At 41.7% G+C, this 26,864-nt stretch overlaps 1 protein-coding gene across 22 annotated transcripts in view; it reads left to right on the top strand.

The window, feature by feature from the left end:
- Positions 1-26,864, top strand: part of MACF1 (microtubule actin crosslinking factor 1) — a 338,748-nt gene that overhangs the window by 240,778 nt on the left and 71,106 nt on the right. For 20 of the 22 annotated variants that reach the window (XM_077844665.1, XM_077844663.1, XM_077844661.1 and 17 more), the window contains 8 exons: positions 520-676; positions 2,519-2,636; positions 6,435-6,497; positions 7,155-7,396; positions 8,299-8,428; positions 9,099-9,298; positions 12,908-13,403; positions 14,058-15,529. In XM_077844665.1, coding sequence (XP_077700791.1) covers positions 520-676; positions 2,519-2,636; positions 6,435-6,497; positions 7,155-7,396; positions 8,299-8,428; positions 9,099-9,298; positions 12,908-13,403; positions 14,058-15,529 — 2,878 coding nt within the window. The remainder of the gene's footprint in view (positions 1-519; positions 677-2,518; positions 2,637-6,434; positions 6,498-7,154; positions 7,397-8,298; positions 8,429-9,098; positions 9,299-12,907; positions 13,404-14,057; positions 15,530-26,864) is intronic. The other 2 variants (XM_077844666.1, XM_077844651.1) reach the window with 1 other exon arrangement.

Below are 26,864 nucleotides of genomic sequence, written 5' to 3'. Positions count from 1 at the left end.
GATAGATGTGGCCACTTCCAAAACTTAATTTTGAAATTGAATTCTCCTTTGTCCTTGGCTTGTTTTACCCATTTGTGTGCTTGACCTAACTTCTGTGAACCTCTAATACAATGTCTTCCTTGCTAAGGGGATTAGCATTTGAATTAGGCCTTGAAAAAGTCAGCTACCTAAAAAGTGACAGAGCTGGATTTGGGATCCAAAGCCTACATTCTTTCCATTGTATCATTGCACCTAAATAGCAGGCTCCTTTTAGTTTCTCTCACTTTCACTTTAGCCTGGAGTAAGATTGAAGACTCCTCTCCCCAGAAATGTCCAAACAAGGGCAACAGATTCCTTAGTTTGATGCTCTCCTACATTTGTATGTCGTGGTTTAGCCAAAGCTGCAGTGAAAAAAGTTATGGGAAGGAAAGGCCCTGTGAGGAAAAGAGGCCTAGAGTCCCCAAATGAGTATAGTTTTAGTTCAGGTTGACTTCCTTACAAAGCTTGGTCTGGCAAGTAACAGAATGTCTTCGTTGACAGAGAGGAAGATGCATCATCTTGTCAGGAGCAATTGGATGAATTTCGGAAGCTGGTTAGGACCTTGCAGAAATGGCTGAAGGAAACTGAAGGGAATCTTCCACCTACAGAGACTTTCATGAGTACTAAAGAGCTGGAAAAGCAGATTGAACACCTGAAGGTAGGTGAACAAAAGGAGCTCCAGGAACCAGGTTAGACAACAGTTTGGAAGCTTATGTGGACTGAGCTTCAACTGGTGGGACAAGTCCAAGTTATCCTTCTGCATCAGAATAGAAATCCCTCCATTTTCTTCATGTGATTCCCACCTACCCCTACCCAAGTATTGAGCACCAAAATGTCTCCTATTTCAAAACCAAAATCAAAAAGTAACCTGGGAATAACATCTATAAAGTTTCAGCTATTTCTCAGATGCCTCTCGTGCCAAGGGGGGTTAGAAAAAAGATAGTCATTATAGTCCTGTCCTTGAGAAGTTTATACTCTCACTGTGTGTTTGAGAATTAGTTATCCGTGAGCAAGTGACCAGATATATGATCAGGAGATTAAGGAAAGATCACCACCTCTACAGCTAAAAAAGGAAAAGTTAGAATCAGATAGTTGGAAGGTACCTTCCAGAGTAGGATCAATATTTCTCCCATCCCCTGCAGGATCTCTTTTTTGATTCAGTCATTCAGCCTCTACTTGCATCTTTAACACATCTCTTCCTTTTGTTGAAATCAAGCTGTATCTACCTCCAACTAGTTCTCATGCATTCTCCTTATTTGCTTAGTAAAGCAGGATTTACCAGATGACAGGGAAGAGTTTGGTGATTTCACAGGGAGAGTGCCCAGAACATTTGGTGTAGGGAATCCCCTAGGGCAGAGGCTTCCTGATTTCTTAGTTCACAGTGCCCTTATTATTTCAATAAATTTTTCATGGTACCTCAGGGCCAAAAAAAAGAAGAAAGGAAAAAAAGAAAAACCTAAAAAGCCTCACATGCTACACGTGGTATGTAGTTAGGTCTAAACTTTCATAGTAGTCGTTCACATGGTGTCCAATAGATGTCACTGTATTTCCCTCAAAAATTTAAAATATCCTGTGAGTTGATGCATGATTTGGGAACTATGGCTCTTTGGAATCTAGAGTGATTGATAAAGGAATTGACAGCTGTGAATTGACAAGGCTCAGTTTGCAGTTAGGCAGCAAGAACTTGCTGTATATAGTCATGGCTCTGTCTTTCTCTGCTGCTGGGCAGCTTAAAGTCAAAAGCAAACTAAGTTGATTGTCAGGGAAATTCAGTGTGGAGGAAGGGACTCAAGGCTAAGAAGGTGTCCCTGCTTTGGAAGAAGTAGAAATCTACTTTTGTGGTGGGGATCCAGCTAGAGAAAACATGACCTAGTTAGAGCAGGGTGCCTTTGTTTCTTAATGGTTTTCTTTGGTAGTTAGAGCTCTGGCTTCAAGCCCAATATAAAGTTCCCTTGAAAATGCAAAGTGTAGCCTATGATTTTATGTATTTTTCTACATTTCAATATCTAGCTCCTCATTTTACCGCCCATTTGTCATTTCCTTTTTATTCTTTACACACATGCTGTTCCCTTTTACTACCTTTTGTTTTCACTAAAAGGTTTCGCCATCAAGGCAGAGTTAGATGTGTCTCCTCCGTGCTCTGAGTTTACTGTCTGTATTTTTGTAGTAACATTTATTACATTATAATGCAGTTGATAATCTGAGCTCTTGGTTTTAGGAACTGTATCATAATCCTATTTTGTATCCCCAGTGTTAGGCATGATGTCTGGCCTATAGTAATGCTCAATAAATAATTGATGAATAAATGAGATGATCCTGAATATTCTAGGATGTCATTCTCCTGTATCATGGCTGGTTAAACCAAGATCTTCAAGTGACTAAATATATGAGGATGATCACTTAATGCTTATCAAAACTTTAGGGAGGAAATATAGAATAGGTGTCCTTACTGATGAGGAGAATACCCCTAGATGTTAACATTTAGCTGTTCTGTCAACAGGGTCTTCTAGATGACTGGGCAAGTAAGGGAAGTTTGGTGGAAGAAATCAATTGCAAAGGCACTTCTTTAGAAAATCTCATCATGGAGATCACAGCACCTGATTCCCAAGCCAAGACAGGTGAGTACAGGCTTTTAAAAATGTAGTGAGTAAACAACATTCTTCACTTTGGCCTTTGGTCTTTGGTTATGACCCCTTAATTAATAAAAGTCAGAATCAGCATTGAGTATGAGAACAAATGGCAATGGTCCACAAAGCCGTCTTCCCCTTCAAACTGACCTGTCTCCCATTTGTTATATGACATTGCTCCATTTTGCAGAACTTCTTCCTGTGATGGGAAAGAGTAAAGGGACTAGTTTGCCTAAATGAACAGAGAAGAATTAAAATAGGATTCTGTTGCTTTCTTTTAAACATTTGCATGAATGGCTATTCATCATCTTTAAATTGGAGTCAGCCCTTGAAAGTTTAAGCATGATATCTTGAGAGAGAATAGGTATTCAGGAGTTGGTGTCGGTCTACCAAGGACAGCCACACTTCTTGGAAGGAGATACAAAGATTGTGCCCAGATATGTGAATAATCCCTGGCTGCAGATTAAGTCTTCCAAACAAAATCCATATGAGCTCACAGTCACTTTCTGGTTTTAAATTGGGATCTCAGAGGTTTTATTGCCAGACTGTGTTAGTGCACTCCTACAATCACTTAAATCATAAGAGAAAAGTTTATTTTTTTCTCCTGAGAACAGTCACTTTTCTGTCAAAGCTTAAAGATCTCTTGGAATTACCCAGAAATGACATTTCAGGGAATTGGTGTTTCTTATATTGCAATACATAAAACCCCTTAAGTTCAGGGACTTATTGGTGTGTGACTACATCAGGAGTCAGCAAGCTCTTTCTATAAAGGGCCATGTATTAAATACTTTATAGGCTTGTGAGCCACATGGTCTCTGTCATACTATACATCTCTACCGTGGTGACACAAAACAGTCATAGATGATATACAAGTGAACGGATGTGGCTGTGTTCAAATAAAACTTTATAAACAGAAATAGGCAGAGGGCCAGATTTCTATAGTTTTTTTATTTCTAGAGTAGATCCGTGGTTTTTCAAATATTTTAAAACACTAAAATCTTTTTTAAAAAAATCTCAAATAAAGCTCTACTACATAAAACAGATACAAATGATACTTTGTTGGCATAAATTTCCCTGATAAGTGGATTTTAGTATTTTATCTATTATAAAATCAGTGAGGATATTGAGAATATCTACAGGAATATAAAGATTTGACAAAGGATTTTTGGATGACAGCTTTATAATCGGATTTATTTCTCCATTTTGTTTAGTTACATCATATTCAGAAAATACAGGTTACACAGATAAGTAGTTGTAAAGGATAACAAATGTCTTTAAAAGTTCACTTTACAGTCCACCTGTGTCAGAAAGAATTGTCAAAGTCTTGGAAATGGACAACATAGAAGTATTAGGTGTCCTTTCAATGAAGTGTTGGACATTGTCTGATAGGCTTTTGGAAATTATTTGGTCCTGAGTGTATACCTTTAACTGAATTTTTGTTTATTGAACTATTGTAGAATTTTGTATGATAAAAGTTGACTTGTAGTTAATTGATAGTAATGCAAATGATACTTGTCCATAGCAATTCAAGTAAATTTTGCCCCACAGGAAAGACAATCTCAAGTATTAACTTTAACCACTTTCTAACCACTTTCCCATTAATTGCTCATTTATTCATGTCCTCAAGAGTCATGGGGTAGAACAGGTGAAGGGAGGGGACCAGTGGGGGGGGGGGGCACAGTAGCTGAAGATGTCACCCACTATGTAAGTGATGCAGCCTAAATTCAAACACAAATACACTTGATTCAAGGTGGAAAAAAAAAGTTCACTTTAGAGTCTCAGAACACTCCTCGGTTAAACTGATCTAGGAGCTTGAAAGTGATGTAATAAGGAATTCTTGTTTCAAAGTTTAAAACACCAAGAATTTTAATGAAGGATCACCTTCTTTTCTTAAACATAGAAAACACCTAAAACTGGCATTGAGGACAACAGTTAGCCTGTAACCTGACATCACCATGACCTGGCATGTTAAGAATTCTGTTACCACCTGGTTCTGCCCTAATGAGAGCCTGCTCTGAGCACCTTAGCCTTTTTTGTCATTTTCTTTAATATAGTAACCACATGCTGCAAATGTTTTTCTTTGTACAAGTGGACATGTGTAAAGTGCTAACGAAGAGCTATGGCTTTTCCAATCAGTCACACTCAAAAAGTGACACTTTTAAATGTCAGCAATGGATGTATGGGAGCTACTTCATTCTATCCCCAAAGCAGCATTAATTGGTTGTATCGAATGGTTTAGGTGTGGTGTTCAACATAACTGAACACGCATGTTTTATTGCCATTTCTAAGTAGTTACAAATATATTCTGAAAATTAAATTTAAACCAAACATTTATAGAGTCCCTAAAGCACCTCCTTAGGTGCTTTGAAAGTCACTAGCCTGAGTGCTCTCAAAGTTATCTTCTTCCTCTGAAAAATCATGAATATTGCAGTTTTTAACATTCGTGTAGCTCTTGTTTCATAAAGTGCTTACGGTATACAGTACCTCATTACCTCTCTCAGGTAACCTCATGAGAGCTGACAAGATAGCTAGTATTATCTTTATATCCTGGAGAAGAAACTGAGGTCTGTCTGCAGATTAAGGCTCACATACCGAGTTAGTGACAGTCTTAGCCAGGACCACCTTCTCCTAATTACTAGTCCAGTTTCTTTTTTGGTCATCACCCTACTCCAATGGAATATGATCTTTTTGTTTGATCCATTTTTTCATTGAAAATACAATAATGTTGGGGTGCCTAGTAATTTGTTCGGTTAAGCATCCAACTCTTGATCTTAGCTCAGGTCTTGATCTCAGGGTCCTGAGTTCAGGCCTCGAGTTGGGCTTCACACTGGGGGTGGAGTCTACTTAAGGAAAAAAAGAACAGGGAGGGAGGGAGGAAGGAAGGAAGGAAGGAAGGAAAGAAATGTTAACATTTAAAAGTTTCACAATTACTATCTTTTAATATAACCTTAATGTAAAACATTTTTCTATGAAATCAGTGTGCATGAGAGTTTAATCTCTTCTTGTAATGTAATATTATATCATGAATATTCTTTATATTTCTGTATAATTTCTATAATTACATGATCTGATTTTTATTTAACTTGGGACACTCCTGAAATACAAAGAATCAACCGGAGAAGAATATAGGTAAAATCATGGTAATTAGAAACAGAACCAAAGGCCCAAAGCAGAATTTATGGGAATATTTACGAGCCAGATTTATTGGTGCTCAGTATTTCCATTTTCTGGTAGGGAAGGAAAGCAGAAAGTCACAGAAGAATAGACAGAGAATCTTCCTTTTGAAGTAATATAAGAAGGACTCGTCTTAATGTCTTTATTAAAAGAATACTGCTTTTTATGTACTCAATTACATTTACTGTTCATTTTTATTATGTTGAAGGACATTGATGTTAACATTGAGCCTTTTGGCTTTATTGTAAATCCTCATTCTAAAGTGTGGCAGACAGCACAGATATTCTAAAGACTTAATTATTTTACCAATACTTGCTTCACAAAGTTATGACAGGATCCAAAGAATTCAAGTTGGAGATCAAGGAAGGAAGTAAATTCGAGTTTTCCTAAAGAAAGGGTTAAGAATCACTACTGCTAAGAACCCAAAACACCCAAGTGATGCTTGGTTGCCTGGCAGCTAAAATGATTTGTCTCTTTCCATGAGTATGTTGTCCTGTGCTGTGTTAACCTCCTGATACCTGAGCTTAAAGTGAGTGCCAGAGAACAAATTCAGTGCCTGTATGTATTCCTAACACGTTTGTCTTGCCCTGCTTGTCTCCCTGTCCTTCTGCTCAGGTTCCATACTGCCCTCTGTAGGAAGCTCTGTAGGCAGTGTAAACGGATACCACACCTGCAAAGGTGAGAATGCCATCTCACAGTGCCTCTTTGTTGGATGTGTTAGAATAGTGTTCACGTTGGCATCTGTGTATGTTTCTGTATGTGTGAAGGAACTGCTGCCAGGATGGGTATGAGGGTAAAAATCTGGGGGAGAAGCCACTGTTGATGCTTCTTTGCTGGCTTGGTAAAGGCTAAACGGGTTGGCAGCCAGGGAGATAAAAGTACTAGGAAATAAATTGGACCGCTAGATAAGACCAGTAAGGAAAGACCTTGCAGAAAATACATGTGAATCTTTTGAGTCATAGAGAAGCCACTTTAGAGGCAGTCTGTTCTAACCCTTAGCCTCCCATCCCCATGGTTTCTCTGTTATTTGGAGAAGAGGGAACAGAAGAATGCCCCAGATCCTTCACTCCCTTCACTCCTGCAATTCCCAAGTTTATTTAGCATTTTATACATCTATGTAGCTAATGTCAAAATCCGAAAGCCAGATTAATGAAAGCTCTTTTGCTTTGTATATATATCAACAAGGACTTCTATGTGATTTACCAGGAACAGACTCTCTAGTTCACTAGAAGGAGTAGGAGAGACACTTAATCCTGATGAGTAATTTAGCACGAGGAACCCTTGGGGAGGCTTGGAGAGCTATTCCCGATCTGATTTTTGTTTCTATGATACTAGATCTGACGGAGATCCAGTGTGACATGTCAGATGTAAACTTGAAATATGAGAAACTGGGGGGAGTGCTTCAGGAACGCCAGGAAAGCCTTCAGGCTGTCCTCAGCAGAATGCAGGAAGTTCAGAAGGAGGCAGGCTCAGTGTTGCAGTGGCTGGAATCAAAAGAGGAAGTCCTCAAAGCCATGGATGCCTCTTCATCTCCAACCAAGCCAGAAACAGTGAGAGCCCAAGCTGAATCTAACAAGGTACTGTGTTTACATTAGCTGCATCCCAAACACTAAGAGGAAGGGGCTGTTGTACCAGTGTTCCTGCCTAAGCCCAGGACTCAGCCACACACTCATGCTTGAGGAGCCCTTTCAAATGAAGACTATGCCTAAAGTCTCCTAGAGAAATTTCTTACCTATGAAATGAGAAATTATTATAAATAATACTCAGAAATAAAACCGGGCACACCTGGATGGTTCAGCTGGAAGAGCATGCAACTCTTGATCTTGGGGTCATGAGTTCGAGCCCCACATTGGATATAGAGATTACTTAAATAAAACTTAAAAAAAAAAAAAAAAAGATCTGTTTACAGAAAGAGAATATCCCTCCTCTGAAATATCAGCTCACTGAGAGTGGGATCTTGTTTCCCATATGATGCTTTAAGTCAAACCATTGTCATCAAAGCCTCTTTCCAACTCTTGGGGGATTTCAGTATAGCTGTGATTACAGTTCATTCTTAAGGTTGACATGACAAGGAAGAATAGCAGGAGGAATAAGATCATATAGAAAATCATATAAAAACTTTTTTTTGCCAAAATTTTTTCTATTCTAACTGGACATACCATGCCATCTTCTCCAGCTACATAAATGTTCTTGACATCACCATCATCGTCATCATTGTGTATGGGGATTAGTAATTCCTTCTTATTGGGTTCTACCGATACGTTGTACATGAAAAAATTTAGATCCTGCCACTTAGATTTTCATTTTAAAGTAAAAATTGAAGCAAAAATGTTGTGTCTTAAAATCATGAAACAAGTCACTAATAGAATCAGAAGTGGAGCCTGTAATTGCAGGCCAGTCTTCCGGTACTTTCCTCTACACACATAGCTTTGTTTCCTGTGCAGAAATCTCGTGGCATCCCTGATATTCTCTCTCCTAGGCCTTCCTGGCTGAATTGGAACAGAATTCTCCAAAAATCCAAAAAGTAAAGGAAGCCCTGGCTGGATTACTGATGACATATCCCAACTCACAAGAAGCAGAAAGCTGGAAGGAAATGCAAGAGGAACTCAGTAAGTTATCAGAGGAATGTTGCAAATTCACTAAATTGCTTATCGTCAAAGCAAAATATCCTATAAAGCAGGACTTATTTTTAATTTTCGTAAGCAGTCAAGAGGAATAGGGTTAGAGAGTGAGTCTGATTAATGAAAAAAATCTAGAGATTCCGCTCAAAAGTGTCAGAAGTTTGGCTTTTATGGGCAAGTCAGTCTGACAATCTGCTATGGGGATGCTATGGAGAATATTGGGGATGAAAATGAAAAATAGGAAATAATCTATTCACTGGAAGGATTAGATGAATTATTCTGCATTCATATTGACCTAAATATAAATGATATAGGTGAATGTTTATTGGCCTGAAAAAAACATTGGCATGAAAGATGTTTTTATAATTTAGTAAGAGTTTAAAAACAGTCATAAAATATTATTAGACATGCATGCGTGTGTGTGTTGTGTGTGTGTGTGTGTGTGTGTGTAGTTCTGTGCAGTTTCATTATCACCACCACCACAATCAAGTACAGAACTGTGCTACTTTAGTTAAAATTAAATAAAGATTATTTTTAACTTAAAATTTTTTAACTAATTCTGGGGTCATTTCCTGTGGTATATTAGGAACATAACTTAGGGATCAGGCCAGTGGCTGGTGAGAGTAAAGGAACACATTCTCTCATTTGCCTTCCACAGATTCCCGATGGGAAAGGGCCACCGAAGTGACCATGGCCCGGCAAAGGCAGCTGGAGGAATCCGCAAGTCATCTGGCCAGCTTCCAGGCTGCAGAATCCCAGCTCCGACCCTGGCTGATGGAGAAGGAACTGATGATGGGGGTGCTGGGGCCCCTTTCTATTGACCCCAACATGCTGACTGCACAAAAGCAGCAGGTCCAGGTGAGCCACAAAGCTTATGCTCTCAGCAAAGAAATTGGAGTCACACATACCTGGATTTGTTTTTTTGTTTTTTGTTTTTTGTTTTTTTAATTTATTTATTTATGATAGTCACAGAGAGAGAGAGAGAGGCAGAGACACAGGCAGAGGGAGAAGCAGGCTCCATGCACCGGGAGCCCGACGTGGGATTCGATCCCGGGTCTCCAGGATCGCGCCCTGGGCCAAAGGCAGGTGCCAAACCGCTGCGCCACCCAGGGATCCCCATACCTGGATTTGAATGCTGCTGTCAGCAAGTAGATTTCAAATGACCCTGGACAAGTCACTTAACCTTCTAGGGTTCTGTTTCCTCGGCATAAATAAGGTGTTTGTAAGGGTTTTATCACAGTGCCTGTCAAATAGTAAATAGCCAATAACTATAATATTAATATCATTAACAGAGGTAGTAAGATGAATGGTTGTGAGAATGGGGAATTTCTGACTACTTTGTAGAATCATATTTTACTTTTAATCCCCCATTGTAGTGATATAACTTAATGTAGTATCTTTTATCTGCTGATGTCACTTAAAGATTTTCTATTGCTCAAACCTCAAGAAAAAAATTTTTTTTTTTTTTTTTTTTTTTTTTTTTTTTTTAAAGAAAAATTGATCTAGGGAATCCCTGGGTGGCGCAGCGGTTTGGCGCCTGCCCCGGGGCGCGATCCTGGAGTCCCGGGATCGAATCCCGTGTCGGGCTCCCTGCATGGAGCCTGCTTCTCCCTCTGCCTGTGTCTCTGCCTCTCTGTCTCTCTCTGTGGGACTATCATGAATAAATAAATAAAATCTTTAAAAAAAAAAAAAAAAAAAAGAAAATGAAATGTTTAAAAAAAATTGATCTAAGTGCCTACTGTCATAGAAATCTAGGTTGGTCAAAGTATGTCATTTCTGATGAATTTCTGCTGAGAACCTTTTCTTCTTCCTCCACCTCTTTTTTTTTTTCTTTTTTTTTTGGTAAGCACTGTAGTATCTTGTTCTACAAACTCTTCCAAAATACTTTCAGACTTGTTCCATTTCTTCTCACCATCCACCAGGTTTCCTAAATTAAGACCTAAGAGTGGGTTTTAAAGGAACCCTTTCTTTTAGCCCCTGCATATAATTATCAAGTCCTATTTGGTTCACTTACAAATATTTTTCTATTCCAGTGGTTTTCAGACTCTTTGGTCTCAAAACATTTTCATGCTCTTAAAAATTATTGAGGACCCCAGGGGCACCTGGGTAGCTCAGTTGGGTAAGCGTCCGACTCATGATTTTTGGCTCAGATATTAAACTCAGCGTCGTGAAATCAAGCCCCACATTGGGCTCTGTGCTTAGCACAAAGCTGCTTGAGATTCTCTTTCTTCCTTTCCCTCTGCATCTCTGTTTCTCTCTCTCTCTGAAGTAAACACATTTTTTTAAAAAAAGTTATTGAGGACCCCAAAGAGCTTATGTTTATTGATACCTATTAATATTTGCTGTATTAAGACTGAGAGGTTGCTTGGTTTAATTGGTTGAGTGTCTGACTCTTGATCTCAGCTTGGGTATTGATTCCAGGGTTGTGAGTTCAGGCTCCATACTGGGTATGGAGCCTACTTAAAAACAAAAACAGAAAAACAATGAGGAGTTTTAAAAATATATATTTATTAATTAATTTAAAAATCACATTGGTAAAACTAACATTAACATAAGTTACATATTTATTTTTTATTAAAAAATAACATTTTCCAAACATAGTAACTTATTTTTTTTAATTTTTTTAAAGATTTTTAAAAATTTATTTATGAGAGACACATAGAGAGAGGCAGAGACACAGGCAGAGGGAAAAGCAGACTCCCTGCGGGGAGCCCGATGTGGGACTTGATCCTGGAACTCCAGGATCACGACCTGAGCTGAAGGCAAACTCTCAACCACTAAGCCACCCAGGCGCCCCCAAACACAGAAACTTTAATAAGAGTAGTATTGTTTTATGAGTTTGCAAACCTCTTTGATGTCTGACTTAATAGGATATTCTCATACGTTTTCATATCTGCTTCTGTACTCAGTCTATTGCAATACTAGATGTCATGTAGCCTCTGGAAAACTCCACTGAACATTCATGAGAGAAAAATTATAAAAGGCAAATAATCTTAGTATTATTATGAAAATAGTTTGACCTCATGGACCCTCTGAAAGGGCCTAGAGACTCCTGAGGATCCCTGGAGCATGCTTTGAGAACTACTGTTTAATTCTTCTCCATTCTAAATGCTCCTCCCTTAGGTAGGTTTGATCTTAGGGCTATACCATTGCAACAGCCTCCCAATGGGCTGCTTTGTATAGTGCATCCTCCACACAATTATCAAATTATCTCTGTAACTCATGCATCTGAATACATGAAAATGCTTTGCTGGCTCTTGGCTGATGATTGAACAAAGTCCAAGTACCTGGCTGGTGTCAGATCGAAGGCTTTCCACAGTCTCATCCCAGTGTGTCTTGCCAGCCTCATTCCCCACTCTCCTCCCATATACCCAGGTTTCTGCTCGCACCAGGTAATGCATCCTTTTCTTGAACACACCATGCTCCTACCATTCCATGCCCTTGCTAATCCCTAGGCGTCTGCCTGAAATGCCCCTCCTCAGTCTGTCTGCTTATTGGGAGATATCCTTTGTTGTGTCCTCTGTGAAGCCTTTCCTTACTTGCCTCATCCACTTTGTCATCCTCCCACAGAATTAATCATCCCTACTTTTTGCTTTCACAGTGCCATGTTCACATCGGTGTTTATCATTCGTCCTTTTTTTTACATTCTGTATTAGTTTATCGTTTATACATCTGTAACTCCTTAAAGTCATGTCTTTCTTACTTATGTACAGTGTGAGTGATGAATACTTTCCATAAATTTTCTTATTTAATCCTTAAGACAGCCAAGATAAGTACTTTTTATCCTCATTTTATAAATGAGGAAGCTGAGATTTGGAGAACTTTAAAAACTCACCTAAGGTTATTTATACAGTTTGTGAGTGATAGAGTCAGGATTTGAATCCAAGCAGTCCAACTCCAGAGCCTGTAACCCTAACTGCTTTGCTGAGTGAAATAGTGGCTAGAAAAGTGTAAAAAGACATGCTACATGCTTTAAAGAAGCTCATTGTCTAATTGTGCTGTGTTGTAATATATAGATTGTATGTGCTGTTGGAATTCCAAGAAAGCAACTAAGAAAGACAGAAGTATAGAGAGTTGAAATGGCAAGCCCAGCCAGGATTATAGCTAGCTCTGGGACCCAGGGTTCCAGGCTTGCAGTTCAGAGGCCTGGGTTTTATCTGGCAAAGCTGATGAGTGCCAATCCAGAAAACAAGGCCAACCTTAGTAACTGATATTGAAACAGAGTAGGACAAATAAGGAAAAGAAATAGAATAGGCACAATCAATGGCCCTTTCAGAACAAATTTTTATTAAGTGGTTGTTAAAAGTGATAGTGTTATTTTCCCAGTAGCCCAGTCCTTGGAGTTTTCTGGTTTATTTTCAAAAGGAGTTGGCACTACTTGGCACAATCCAAAATCAGTTTTTGTTTTGACATTCTTTTTAGATCTGTCTTTTCTCTCTAAGCATCTTGATGTCATTTCTATTACAGTTTATGCTGAAGGAATTTGAAGCCCGCAGGCAACAGCACGAGCAGCTGAATGAGGCAGCTCAGGGCATCCTAACAGGCCCTGGAGATGTTTTGCCATCCACCAGCCAAGTACAGAAAGAACTTCAGAGCATCAATCAGAAGTGGATTGAGCTGACTGACAAACTCAATTCCCGTTCCAGCCAAATTGACCAAGCTATTGTCAAAAGCACCCAGTACCAAGAATTGCTCCAGGACTTATCAGAGAAGGTCAAGGCAGTTGGACAGAGACTAAGTGGCCAGTCAGCCATCAGCACCCAACCTGAGGCTGTAAAGCAGCAACTGGAGGAGACCAGTGAGATTCGATCTGATGTGGAGCAGTTGGATCATGAGATTCAGGAGGCACAGACACTTTGCGATGAGCTCTCAGTACTCATTGGGGAGCAGTACCTCAAGGATGAGCTGAAGAAGCGTTTGGAGACAGTTGCCCTACCTCTCCAAGGTTTAGAAGACCTTGCAGGTAAGTTAGGGTGAGGAACACACTGCTGATGTTAGTGGCAAGCCAGAAGATGGGCTTCGTGATAGTCCCAAGTATCTAGTGTGACCTGTAAGCAGCTTTTGGACTCAGACTAGTGTCACCCTAGCCCTTTGTCCAGCTACAGTGAGAACCGATGTGGTTATCAGATGTTGACTGAGTGTTAACAGTACTTGGAGCTTTATGTAGCTTAATCCCAGAGATAAAAGCACTCATCCTAATTTTGTCAGCAGGTAGACGTTCATGCTCTTAGATGTATTTATAGGTGGAGTTACACATATACTTTCACTCACCCTCATTTATACCACACACACACATATACCATATTATAGAATTAGATGTTTATGATGGCCTGTACAAGAAGAATTTTGTCATCAATTTATTGCCTTCCTCTAGAAACTTTCATGGCTTTTTACCAACTAAAGTAAAAGTTTACTTGTTACTTAGACCATCTTATAAGGTTGGTATAAGGATTAAGTAAGATCTAGTATATGAAGGAAACTAGCTTTGTGCTGCTTTTATGGAAGGCCCTCGGGTGACATTAGTTTCCATCCCCTAAGATGAGACCATATACTCGCAGCAAACATGTTAATGCCCAGTTCAGATTTGATTGGTTTAAATTTGATTTTCTCATTTCAGCTGATCGCATGAACAGACTCCAGGCAGCTCTTGCCAGCACCCAGCAGTTCCAGCAAATGTTTGATGAGTTAAGAACCTGGTTGGATGACAAACAAAGCCAGCAAGCGAAAAACTACCCAATTTCTGCAAAATTGGAGCGGCTGCAGTCTCAGCTACAGGAGAATGAAGAGTTTCAGAAGAGCCTTAATCAACACAGTGGTTCCTATGAGGTGATTGTAGCTGAAGGAGAATCTTTGCTTCTTACTGTACCTCCTGGAGAAGAGAAAAAGACTTTACAAAACCAGTTGGTTGAGCTCAAAAGCCACTGGGAAGAGCTTAGTAAAAAAACTGCAGACAGACAATCCAGGCTCAAGGACTGTATGCAAAAAGCTCAGAAATATCAGTGGCATGTTCAAGACCTCGTGCCATGGATAGAAGATTGTAAGGCCAAGATGTCTGACTTGCAGGTCACCCTGGATCCAGTGCAGCTAGAGTCCAGCCTCCTGAGATCAAAGGCTATGCTGAGTGAGGTGGAAAAGCGCCGCTCCCTGCTAGAAATACTGAACGGTGCTGCTGACATTCTGATCAATTCCTCTGAAACAGATGAAGATGATATCCGGGATGAGAAGGCTGGGATCAACCAGAACATGGATTCCATTACAGAAGAACTACAGGCCAAAACAGGGTCTCTCGAAGAAATGACTCAGAGACTCAAGGAGTTCCAGGAAAGCTTTAAAAATATTGAAAAGAAAGTCGAAGGGGCCAAACACCAACTTGAGATCTTTGATGCTCTAGGCTCCCAAGCCTGTAGCAACAAGAACTTGGAGAAGCTAAGAGCTCAGCAGGAAGTGCTGCAGACTCTGGAGCCCCAGGTAGACTATCTGAGGAACTTCACTCAGGGCCTGGTGGAAGATGCCCCAGATGGATCTGATGCTTCCCAACTTCTTCGTCAAGCCGAGGTCACCCAGCAAGAGTTCCTGGAAGTGAAGCAAAGAGTGAACAGTGGTTGCATGACGATGGAAAACAAGCTGGAAGGGATTGGCCAGTTTCACTGCCGCGTCCGAGAGATGTTCTCTCAGCTGGCGGACCTGGACGATGAGCTTGATGGCATGGGTGCCATCGGCAGAGACACCGATAGCCTCCAGTCCCAAATCGAGGACGTACGGCTATTCCTCAACAAAATCCAAGCCCTCAGATTAGATATAGAGGCCTCTGAAGCAGAGTGTCGGCAGATGCTGGAGGAAGAGGGGACTCTGGATTTGTTAGGTCTTAAGAGGGAGCTTGAAGCCCTGAACAAACAGTGTGGTAAACTGACAGAGAGGAGCAGAGCTCGCCAGGAGCAGCTGGAACTGACTCTGGGCCGCGTAGAGGATTTCTACAGGAAGCTGAAAGCCCTCAATGACATGACCATGGCAGCAGAGGAGGGGGAGGCCCTCCAGTGGGTCGTGGGGACCGAAGTGGATCTCATCAACCAACAGTTAGCAGATTTTAAAGTAAGTCTTGCCCTTGTTTTTTCATCTTTTGCCATCTAATAGGTATTTCTTTTCATGTAGCTTGGAAACCTGGTGTATATACATCTTAACTTCTGCCCTTGAGGCTGCTATGCTCACTTCCAACCCTGTCAAAGCACACTATCTGAAGACTAAACAGTCTCTTGGATTCTGGGCAACTGGTTTGAACATTTTTCTATCGTAATTTATTTCAGTGTTGATAACCAACTAAGGATATAGAAAGAAATGTCCAAATGTTACTGCTTACTCTGAGAATCTCCTCTTGTGATTTGTAACAGCAGAGAGAGTTTTTCCAGGTCCCTGTTTTTCAACTGAGGTGTAAGAAGTCATAAGATAAACAAGGGTCATCTTCCTAAAGTGTTGGCTTTCTTTTTCTCATACTTCAGGGGAAAGTTACTGATGTATTATGAAATAAAATAAAAATTCTCATGAGTTATTAAGATAAAATGTGACACTTTAAAGAAATTTCCCACTTAACAGCAGGCGGTGCCTAAGACTACACCCCAGACCCCCAGGAGTACAAGTACTTGGCCTGTAGGAGAGTTTGAAAAGCACTGCCCTAACTGCAAAAATGTTTTAATTCTTTGCCTGAGTCAGAATTTCCAGTCCGGTGATTTTGTGAGTCCAAATTAAAACAACAGGGGAAGACGGGAGGAGTTGACTTGAAAATGTGATTTTGCCAGGTTAGGGGCTTGGAACTCTCAGGACTTCCTGTTGGGTCATGGCTCTCAGGATGGGAGCCTTTCATCCTGCGTTTCTTTTGTTGTCGATGCCAAAAAGGGCCTCAGCCCACTGCTGGAGGCCCCTCGGCTGCTTTTTCCTTCTTGGTGCATGGAGTAGATGTGGAAAGGCTACTTCCAGCACTGTTTCCAGCACTGGTGTTAATTATTCCCACGTACCAGTCATACTCCTGCCGTCAGAGTTCATTTGTTCTCTAAGGCCCCTGCCTGTCAGGATTCTTTTGAGTACAGATACGGATGGAGAGGTGGTGACACCAGGTCAGAGTCCCACGGTCCTGAGGAAAGTTACAAGATCCACATGCAGACAGGTAGGTGGCTATTTCAGGAAGGCCTTCTGCTTAGGGGATTTTTTTTTTTTTTAAGATTTTATTTATTTATTCATGAGAGATACACACAGAGAGGCAGAGACACAGGCAGAGGGAGAAGCAGGCTCCATGCAGTAAGCCCGATGCGGGACTCGATCCCAGGACCCTGGGATCATGCCCTGAGCCAAAGGCAGACTCTCAACTGCTGAGCCACCCAGGCATCCCTGCTTAGGGGATGTTCAGCTCTGAAGCGGGACATTGGGTGAAGACCCCCTAACAGTGTTTGGAGATGCTGTATCTGGGAGCAGCAAATCATCATTTTGGGGATTCTTGAGGCCCCATATAAGGAGAGGGTAGGAAGGGAAAATTCAGACCCATGAGCCCACATGTTTTCCTCTAAGAAACTCCCACACCTCCATTGCAGTGGTGGGGCGGCCTTTCTTGTTTCATCATGTGTGGCGTTCTGGCCTCTTCCACTGTAAGTGCCTCAAAGGAGAAACTGTCTTCTACAGGCTCTGGGTTACCTAGAATTAACTGTCTAACCAACTAAATGAATGACTTAGAAAACTGAAGCCGATCTCTTTGGGCTTTGATATTTTGTTTTATCAAACTAGAATCTGATTTACATGGGAATTATTTGGGGTTTTTTTGTTTTTTATTTTTATTTACTTATTTATTCATGACAGACATAGAGAGAGAGAGAGGCAGAGACACAGGCAGAGGGAGAAGCAGGCCCGATGCAGGGAGCCCGAAGCGGGACTTGATCCCGGGACTCCAGGATCGCGCCCTGGGCCAAAGGCAGGTGCTTAACCGCTGAGCCACCCAGGGATCCCCTACATGGGAATTATTTTAAATATTATTTGCCTAATCTTCTAAACACTATGTTGTGCCTATGTTTTTCTTTATAAGTATGGTTTAACATTATTAAAAAGATGGTACTGTTCTCTCTGATGGTGATATCCTCAAGGATATTAGAGACATTCAGGGCTGCTTTGTATTGAATATTCTTAAGTGACTATGCAGTTTGATTTGGGTACTGAGGTTCTTGTCTAGTGCCTCTCAAGTGTGTGTGCAGTTTCTGTTCTTCACCCTTCCCCAGGCAGCAGGTATTCTTTCCTACCGCGGTTACTTCTCACAGCCTTTAGCAGTCTGTCCCTTGCTTCTCATCTTCAGTGAGCTAGAAAATGAAGTAAACAAGCCTGTTAAAATTGCATTAAATACAAGCTAGACTATAAAAAAGAGTCCATAGGCAGGCACACAGAGTGTTTGGATCTGAGGACAACTAATCATTTCCTTTTCATTTCATCCTTCATTGCTAGAAACATTCTGAATTTTGATGCAGCTGAAAGATTTTCAGAAATTACTGGACAGTCCCGTATTTTATTTGTAGCCTAGTATGTAACCTAAAACTACTCAAAGTTCGGTCACTGCATAGTTGTTTGTTATATCATACTTGTTTCACTGGTTTCCAAAACTCAGCCTCTCACTACCATACCCTGGATGTGGAGGGTGGGACCAGACACTGATGAGCTGGCCACCTGCAGAGTATGCTTCTCTGCAGGGCACTGGTGTGGAAATGCAAGACTGGAAGAAAGGAGAAAGAGGGTGGTGGAGTTGTGTTCCCTGTGTGTGTCCTCAAGTTGGGGGTGCAAGTCAGAAGCCTGGTTCCACAGGTCCGCCTTATAAAGTCAAAGTCTTCGGGTAGAGTTTTGCTTCCTCCCAGCATTTGGTTAGGAGGGGAGGAGCACACTCCTGGCTCAGCTCCCACTGAGCTCATGGGAAGTGAAAACAATGGGAGGGGGAAAAGCTCTGTGTGTGTCAGTTCCACAGTCCTCTGGAGGCTGAGTGAAAGGAAGGTCTTTTTGGGCCCATCCTGAGGACTGAGTCATTTTCGTGGTTTGGGTGTTGAGTTCCGGGTGAATGTGCTCTGCATCCAGCAACGGATTCATCTCTCCTCACTAAAGCAGCAGACCAGATGCATAAAGCATGACTCTGCTGTCAGATTCAGAGGAAAAGCCAGAGGTGTGTTTGGTTAAGCTCTGCCTTTGCTCAAGACATGATCTTGGGGTCCTGGGATCGAGCCCCCAGACCCACTGGGAATCCCTGCTCAGCTGGGAGTCTGCTTGTTGCTTCTCCCCTCCTCCCACTCGTGTGTGCACTCACACTCACTCTCCCTCTCTCTCTCTCAAATAAATCATTTTTAAAAATAAGGAAAAACCAGAGGTGAAGATGAACATTATAGAACAGCATTAGCTTTAAGATTTCAGCTCTTTTTTTTTAATGGGATCACACTCTCAGCACAGAATCTGCTGAAGAGAGAAGGATGTGAGTCTATAGACAGAAGCGTGGGCTCTGCTCTGACATGGCTAACTCCACTGCGGATGGCAGAATAGACGGATGAGTCAGGCCTGGGGACTACCCCGGACTTACTTCAGCCTCTGCGCAGTAGTGCTGAGAAATGCGTGGAGAGGCAGCTTATGGGAAAAGTTATTTCCTCCTTAAATGACATGAAAACCTGAAAGTCATTATTCCTTGGAAAGGCTTTTCTGTCAATTGCTTCTGAATAAATTATAGAATATGGTCAGCTAGGGTGGCAGGCACTGAGGGGGGCACTTGATGGGATGAGCACTGGGTGTTATTCTGCATGTTGGCAAATTGAACACCAATAAAAAAATAAATTTATTAAAAATAATAATAAAAAATAAAAAAAGAAATCAGTGGGAAAAAAAAAAAAGAATATGGTCAGCTAGTGGGGATCTATCAAGTGGGAAGAGAGTCCACTCCCACTCTAAATAGGCAAAGACCTCAAACCTTCCAGAGTTAGGCACTTTACTGGGTTCAGCCATTCCAGGAATCTCAAATGAGAATATTGAGCATATTTTCAGAAGACTGGAAGGAAAAGACTGGCTAATCTCTTCAGGAAATTTTGTTTTCCTGAACAAGAGAGTCCCATGATTATTGAAGAAAAGGAATTGTATGTGCATAACAGGACACTAACAAGAAAGGAGGGACCTTTATTTCACTGAAACTTAAGCCAAAGAAATCTGTTAACTCTGATGATAACAAGAGGCTTTTCCTCATTTTGAAATTCCCTGTGCTAGTTTTATAGTCAGGAATTGGGATCATTCTGAGTCTCAGACCAGCCCTTTCCTGTACACACACACATACCCCTGCCCAAGAACCACAGTGGCTTCTCAGTGAGAAAGTAGGTGGTGATTTAGGCATCAAGAGCAATATCAAGAAACCTGGATGCCCTTCGCACTCTGAATTTCATGTATATTTATATTTACTGCATATTCGGGCCAGGCCTCAGACTCAGCACTGTACCACTCAGTGACAAGAAAGAGTAAGTGGGAAAAAATGGAGACCTTTTTAAGGTCTGTAGGTTTCTCACAAAGGTTCACTTCACCTAATGATGCATTGGAAGCACCCAAGCCTGTTGGTCTTTTCCTTCCTTACCTTTGAGGCTGGACTGACTTGAGGCTGGACCGTTCTCAGTTCTAAATCTGGCCAAACAGAGCCCCGGGTCGGGGATTGTGCATGCTTGCAGCCTTTGTCTGGAGACTCAGTATCCCACCATAAGAGCAGAACAAGAAAGCCCAGTAAACCTCTTCATTTGATCCCCACCCCCCAGCTTCATAGAAGGCGAGTTTAGGCTTCCCTTTGAGCACATGTGAAAACCCTTAGAAGACAGGGCCTGACGTGAAGCTGAAAGGCTGCCAATTTGCACAAAGATACTTTCCTTCCTTTCAAACAATTACAAAGACAGTATCAGCCCATCTATGGTTTTGCCAGTTAGATTCACTAGAGAATAGAGCAAATGAGATCAGCATTATCTACCTGCCCTTGGAGAGAAAGGAAACCACACTTGGTATGACCTGTCTATCACCTAGAGGTTTCAGTATCTCTAGCTCTACAACAGCAAGGTAAGCTGAGTAGGCACCCCTTGCCCTGCCTCATGCTGACCCTTAGCCTGTCTTGGTTTTGCCTTACCCTCTCTCCCACCCACCCTCTCTTTTTTTTAAGATTTTATTTATTTATTCATGAGAGAGAGAGAGAGAGAGAGAGAGAGAGAGAGAATAAGGCAGAGACACAGGCAGAGGGAGAAGCAGGCTCCATGCAGGGAGCCTGACATGGGATCTCCAGGATAATGCCCTGGGCTGAAGTAGGCGCTAAACTGCTGAGACACCCAGGCTGCTCTCTTTTTCCCTCCCTCCCTCCCTCCCTCCCTTCCTTCCTTCTTTCCTTCCTTCCTTCCTTCCTTCCACAAGGCTACCCCAATAGGAACTACTAGAGTGGGCAGCCCCAGTGGCTCAGCGGTTTAGCGTCACCTTCAGCCCGGGGCAGGATCCTGGAGATCCAGGATCGAGTCCCACGTCGGGTTCCCTGCATGGAGCCTGCTTCTCCCTCAGCCTGTGTCTCTGCCTCTCTCTGTCTCTCATGAATAAATAAATACGGGCACTGGGGGTTATTCTGTATGTTAGTAAATTGAACACCAATAAAAAATAAATTAAAAAAAAAAAAAAAGGAACTACTAGAGTCCAGGGAAGTGAAGAGAATGCCCTAGAACAAGGTTTCTCTGCCTCGGCGTTCTTGACATTTGGGGCTGGATAATTCTTTGTTGTGGGGGGCTATTCTGTCCGTAGCAGCATCCCTGATCTCTACCCACTAGATGCCAGTAGCAACCCTTCCCCAGTGTGACAACCAAAAACGTCTGTCTAGACATTGCCAAAGTCCCCTCAAAGGCAAAAATCTTTCTCCGTTGAGAACCACTGCTTTAGAAGAAAATTGCCACCTACATGTGGGAAATTTAGAATTCAGCTGGAAAAGGTGCTGGTTGATTAAGTTAAATATTTATGTACCAGACGCCCTCTCATAATCTGATTAAGACTGTGTGGTAGCAGCAACTCTCTTTAAGTCAGCCTTCTTTTAGGCCAGGCCCCGGATTCTTGATTTTTGTTGGTACTAATCCATGTCTGGTTTAAAATTTCCTAGGCACTTTTCCTGGCGTCAGCAGTTTATTTTTTGTAGAGCTGTTGATGCAGGTGTTTGGTTGATGATGCATTTCTAAAGAGAAGAGGAACTTCCTGTGTGGAAATACTTCAGGAAGCTTCCTTGTTCCCTGCCTCTAAGGGGAGACTGCGGTCTGTCAGTTGCTCTCCTCGGCCCAGAAATTCACAGTTTGGCTGCTGATATTTATAACCCTTCAGAGACCACTCCCCCCGAACCCCCCACCCAAAGAATCCCAGTGCTCTGTAATAATCCTCTCCACCCCCACTGTAGCAACTGGGTGGGGAGAAGGTGAAGAAGGTGCCTTTAAGACTTTAGGTTTGCTTCCTGTTGAACTTTTTCCAGCCCCATTTTACAGTATCCCCATTAGTATTTTAAATATCAGCATCACAAAGCAAAATCCCAAGATTACAGCCATTACATCATCTTAAAGGAGCCTCATGCCTTAGTGAAGGTAGTAAAACCAAATGGAAGATTGTCCAGGAAGCGTTGATGGATTTCACACACACACACACACACACACACACACACACACACACACAACCTCTGTCTGGAAGTTTTGATAGCAAGGGAAGATTTTAAAGCAACAAAAGAAAGGACTGAGCAGTTTGAGTTTACTGAAATTCTTCATGTATCATGTCGGCACGTAGCATTTGCAACTAAGGTTCACCATGTGATTTTGTATACAAAGGAAGAAAAACATGTTTCCAGAAAAACTAGAATTTACCCCATGCAGAACTTACATTCATTGTTTGATTAGTGAACACGGTTGAGATAAGCACAGACTTGCAAAACAGGACTGTTTCTTGTGTCTGGAAATGAATGGTAAACAGTTTTAAGCCTTACCCTAGTCCTCAGTCTTAGCTTCAGAAAAATCGTAGGCACTTTCTAGCTAGCTGGCCCACGAGCCATAGCATAAGCAGGAAGCCTCTAGGAAGTGTGATGAGTTGCCCTGAAGGGCACTTTATTGTCAGGGTTGGTTGGTTCACCAAGAATGAAATGCGTCCCACAGGGAGTCATTTCAGGTCACTGCACCAAATCCTAGCTGCACCAAAGGGTTGTCTCCTGCCAAACAGATTCTTCCCAAGTCTCAGCTGTCCTGGTTGGGAAAACCTAGCTATGGGAAGAATGTGCTCCCTCCCTACCTTCCTTAATACTTTGCCACTACCACTACCAAGTGCTTTTCATTTTTTTTTTTTTTTAAGATTTATTTATTTATTTATTTATTTATTTATTTATTTATTTATGAGAGAGAGAGAGAGAGAGAGAGAGAGAGAGAGGCAGAGACACAGGCAGAGGGAGAAGTAGGCTCCATACTGGGAGCCCGATTCGGGACTGGATCCCAGGGCTCCAGGATCGTGCCCTGGGCCAAAACAGGCACCATACTGCTGAGCCACCCAGGGATTTCCCCCCACCAAGTGCTTTTCAAATACCAGTCTCTGGTCTTGGTTATCGAAGATTAATGGGGTACACTTATTCCTAAGGCCTTTACACACTGTTTTCCTACTAACAGCACTGTGATTTGAGATGTGGAGCTTTCAGAACCTTGGCCAATCAGGCATAAGAGTACATGCTACATGGTAGTGGTCTATGGATCCCTTGGTGGGGGTTAGGAGCAGGGGGCTCCTTACTCCTTCCAGTCCACCCTTTCTGAGCCCTTGCTCTGTGCCAGACCTTGTGGTGGGACAGTGTGTTATGGGAAGCAGGCATGAGGGAGTGCAGTGGCAGTGATGTGTGGTGGCGAGTACAGTGAGAGCCACCTAAGTCTAAGTGAGCTCTGACCCTAACCCCCCATCAACCAGACATTGAAAATTCCAGTTGCAGACAAGGGAACTGCGATTTGAAGGTGTTATAGCATCTTGTTGAAACCATACAGCAAGTGACCGTTAGAGTCGGGATTGGAAAGGTTTGTTTAGCCTCAAAGGCTATGCTTGACTAATAGTTCTTAACTGGGGGGCAGTTTTGCCCCCTAGGGGATATTAGGCAATATCCAGAGACATTTTTGATTGTCACAACTGGAGAGGCTGCTACTAGCATCTAGTGGGTGCTGTTAAACATCCTTTAATACAGAGGAGAGCCTCTCTGTACACAGAATTATTCAGCCCACTTCTGAATAAGGTGGGAGTTTGATGGTTTTTTCCCCCTCTTCAGATGCCATGACAAGTAAAAGTTAACCGACAAAAGAATTCCACTGCCTGGCAAAGCTTCATGGTTTTCCTCTCTTTTAAAAAAAAAAAAATTAGTTAAGAAATAGTGTTAGTGGGGCAGCCCCGGTGGCTCAGCGGTTTAGCACCACCTTCAGTCCATGGCGTGATCCTGGAGGCCTAGGGTCGAGTCCCATATCAGGCTCCTTGCATGGATCCTGCTCCTCCCTCTGCCTGTGTCTCAGCCTCTCTCTCTCTGTGTATGTCTCTCATGAATAAATAAATAAAATCTTAAAAAAAAATAGTGTTCTAAGAGTGACTTATTCAGATCTGTTGGATAAAGTCAGGATCCTGGTGAACTAATTTGAGTCAATGGCTAAGGAATTCTCTTAATGCTTGACCAGTCCCCACCCCACCCTGCCACAAGGCTCCTGCTGTGGAAATCAATCAGCTGTGTATCTCAAGCTGCTTCCTGTAGGGTGTGTTATGGAATGGCATCAGGCCCTGCACCAGCTGGGAGTCCTGATCTCAGTGTGATTTTATCAGACTGTCTCTTTTGAGCCTTGCTGTTTGGAACAAAGGATCCTCTGTCAGGAATGAAGAGAGCTCCTCTGATTGGACAGCAAGCGTGTACGCACATGGTTCCCACGGAAAAAAAACAGACAAATTATGTGGTAGCCTTCTAGAACTTGGGCCTCCTAGGTGCTTTTTTCCCTTAGCTTCTATCTTTATTCACCTTTCTTTCTGTGAGTGCTTACCCTTCACCCAGATCAGTGTAGGAGCCATCTAATCTGATAAGTCAACTGATGGCATCCTTCAGAACTGGTCTATATCTGTGCTTCTAGTCTTTTCCTTCTCTGGCCTTGGAAACTACATATTTGATCCCCGCTTATTAGTCTTATTTCCTATACAGACCATCTACTACATCTACTCATCCCAAACACTCCTTATACATTTTGCCTATTTCTACCCAAACCTAAAGCCTTAGTTCAAGTCCCATTGTCTCCACAAAGCCTCTTTGGTCTACCTAGCTCACTACTTCTTCTGTTCTTTTTTTTTTTTTTTAAATATTTATTTATTTATTTGTTTGTTTGTTTATTTATTTATTTATTTATTTATTTATGATGGGGGGGGCCAGAGACACAGGCAGAGGGAGAAGCAGGCTCCATGCACGGGGAGCCTGATGTGGGATTCTATCCCGGGTCTCCAGGATCGCGCCCTGGGCCAAAGGCAGGCACCAAACCGCTGCGCCATCCAGGGATCCCCACCTTTGGAGTTTTTATGAGAGTTAAGAGATGTAGATGAAAGCAGTAGGCATATATTAAGTGCTCAATAAATGATAATTTTTATTTTTTTAAAATGTATCCAGGCATACAAATTGGAATATTGTTAAATCTTTTGAATAAAAAAATTATGCCCTTTGTGCCTAGAGATAATTATTCTCCAGAAGATTTGCTCTAAGGCCCAGTACCCGATTAGATTAGCTCATTCTCTTCATGGAAAAATGGCAATTATGAGGATAAAGTAAAGTTAGTTCAGTGGCAGCAGTGAAACAAGTGGATGGACAAACAGCTTTCCTGAGCAAGTTTATGAGGAACAAGTATAGAGCTGGTTTCTAACCTTAGAGTAGCAGTACATAGTGTAGTTCATGACTTGTAACACAACTTTAAATAGACTTTATGTACTTGTATATACATATACATATTTGCTTACTTATTCATTAACTTGTTAATTTATTCATTTATATCAAAATCCCACAGCCAGCATGTTTTTCTAAGACCATTTTGACCTTGGCTTATGTGCTCTACAAATCAGTGTTATTTTCATATCATTAACCAGAATTAACCAGAAGCCATTACTAGCTCAGTGACTTCCCCAGTAACTCAGAGTTACCCATCAGATAGCTTTAATGATCTCAGGGTCCTTGGCCTAATTAGCTTTTAACATAGACCATGTTATCTTCCCCTGTTGCCATACAATAGCAACTACCAAGTCAGCATCTTTGGGAGAGACACTTCTTAATATTAATCAAACTTTTAACTAAAGCATGGAGGAATGAGGAGAAAAGGTATCAGCTTAGTAGCTTCAGAGGAAAGCAGCTTAAAAAAACACAGATATAATTAATCTCTCTGCCAAGCATACATACCGGATCCAGATAGTTTTATAGAAAAGCTTTAATTCTTCAGCTTCAGCAGACATGTTTTTTTTTTTAGCAGACATGTTTTTAATGTTCAATTAGATGTATGTATGAGTCAAGGGAAGAAGATGCTAAGTATTCAAAGAAATTGAACTTCTCTGAGGCCTCCTCCAGCTTGAATTTATTGCATCTAACTAAATGACCCATTTAATATCTCTGTCATCTTGCAGTTGATTCCCAAAGGAAAAGCTCTGATGGGGGTTCAGTTCTTTACATTCAAACCTAAATTGGTTGGTTGTTGATCAATGGTAAGAATTGCTTTAGTAACAAAATGAAACAGACAGTCTTCATAAATCTCTTCCCTCTGACTTATTTATCCTACCTCCTTTTCTAATATTAGAGAAAGGACCCCTATAGCAAGATTTCTTGGCAACTCACTCCAAGGGCCTGTTTTATAAAAATAGCTGAGCAATTTCGTGTAGTTGTTAACGTGCAAAAGTTGTGAAGTCCTGCAAACCTGGAGCGGGAAGACTGCTCTCAGTCCCAAATGAAAGCCTACATGGTCACCTACTCCGGAAAGTCTTTCCTGGACCTGCGGGCCCGAGCAGACCCCCTTGACTGATACTCTCCCAGTACCATTTGCTATCCTTTCTGAGTACTCCTTGCAAGTGAATTAAAGTGAAGGTCTGCCACTCCTACCGGAACATAGGCTCCTGACCACATGTTGCTCATCCCTCTCCCTTGGTTCCTGGCATAATTTAGAGCACATAGTAGACTCCAGTAAATACTGAACCAATTGAAAAGAATCAAGGCTACATCTTATGAAATTACTTGCCTTAAGAGGCCAAAAAGGAACCCAAAGGACAAAGAAGTGCTGGCTAAAAAGACAGAATCAGAATAGCGCTGTGTTGTGGAAGCCAAGGAACAGAGTCTCAGGAAGAAGGGGGGATCAGTACTTTCTCACCACTGCTTATCCTTAAC

This window comes from Canis aureus, chromosome 13, assembly GCF_053574225.1.
Source record: "Canis aureus isolate CA01 chromosome 13, VMU_Caureus_v.1.0, whole genome shotgun sequence".
Taxonomy (NCBI): Eukaryota; Metazoa; Chordata; class Mammalia; order Carnivora; family Canidae; genus Canis; species Canis aureus.
Note: the sequence above shows the minus strand (reverse complement) of the source record. Positions and strands in the feature narration are given on the sequence as shown.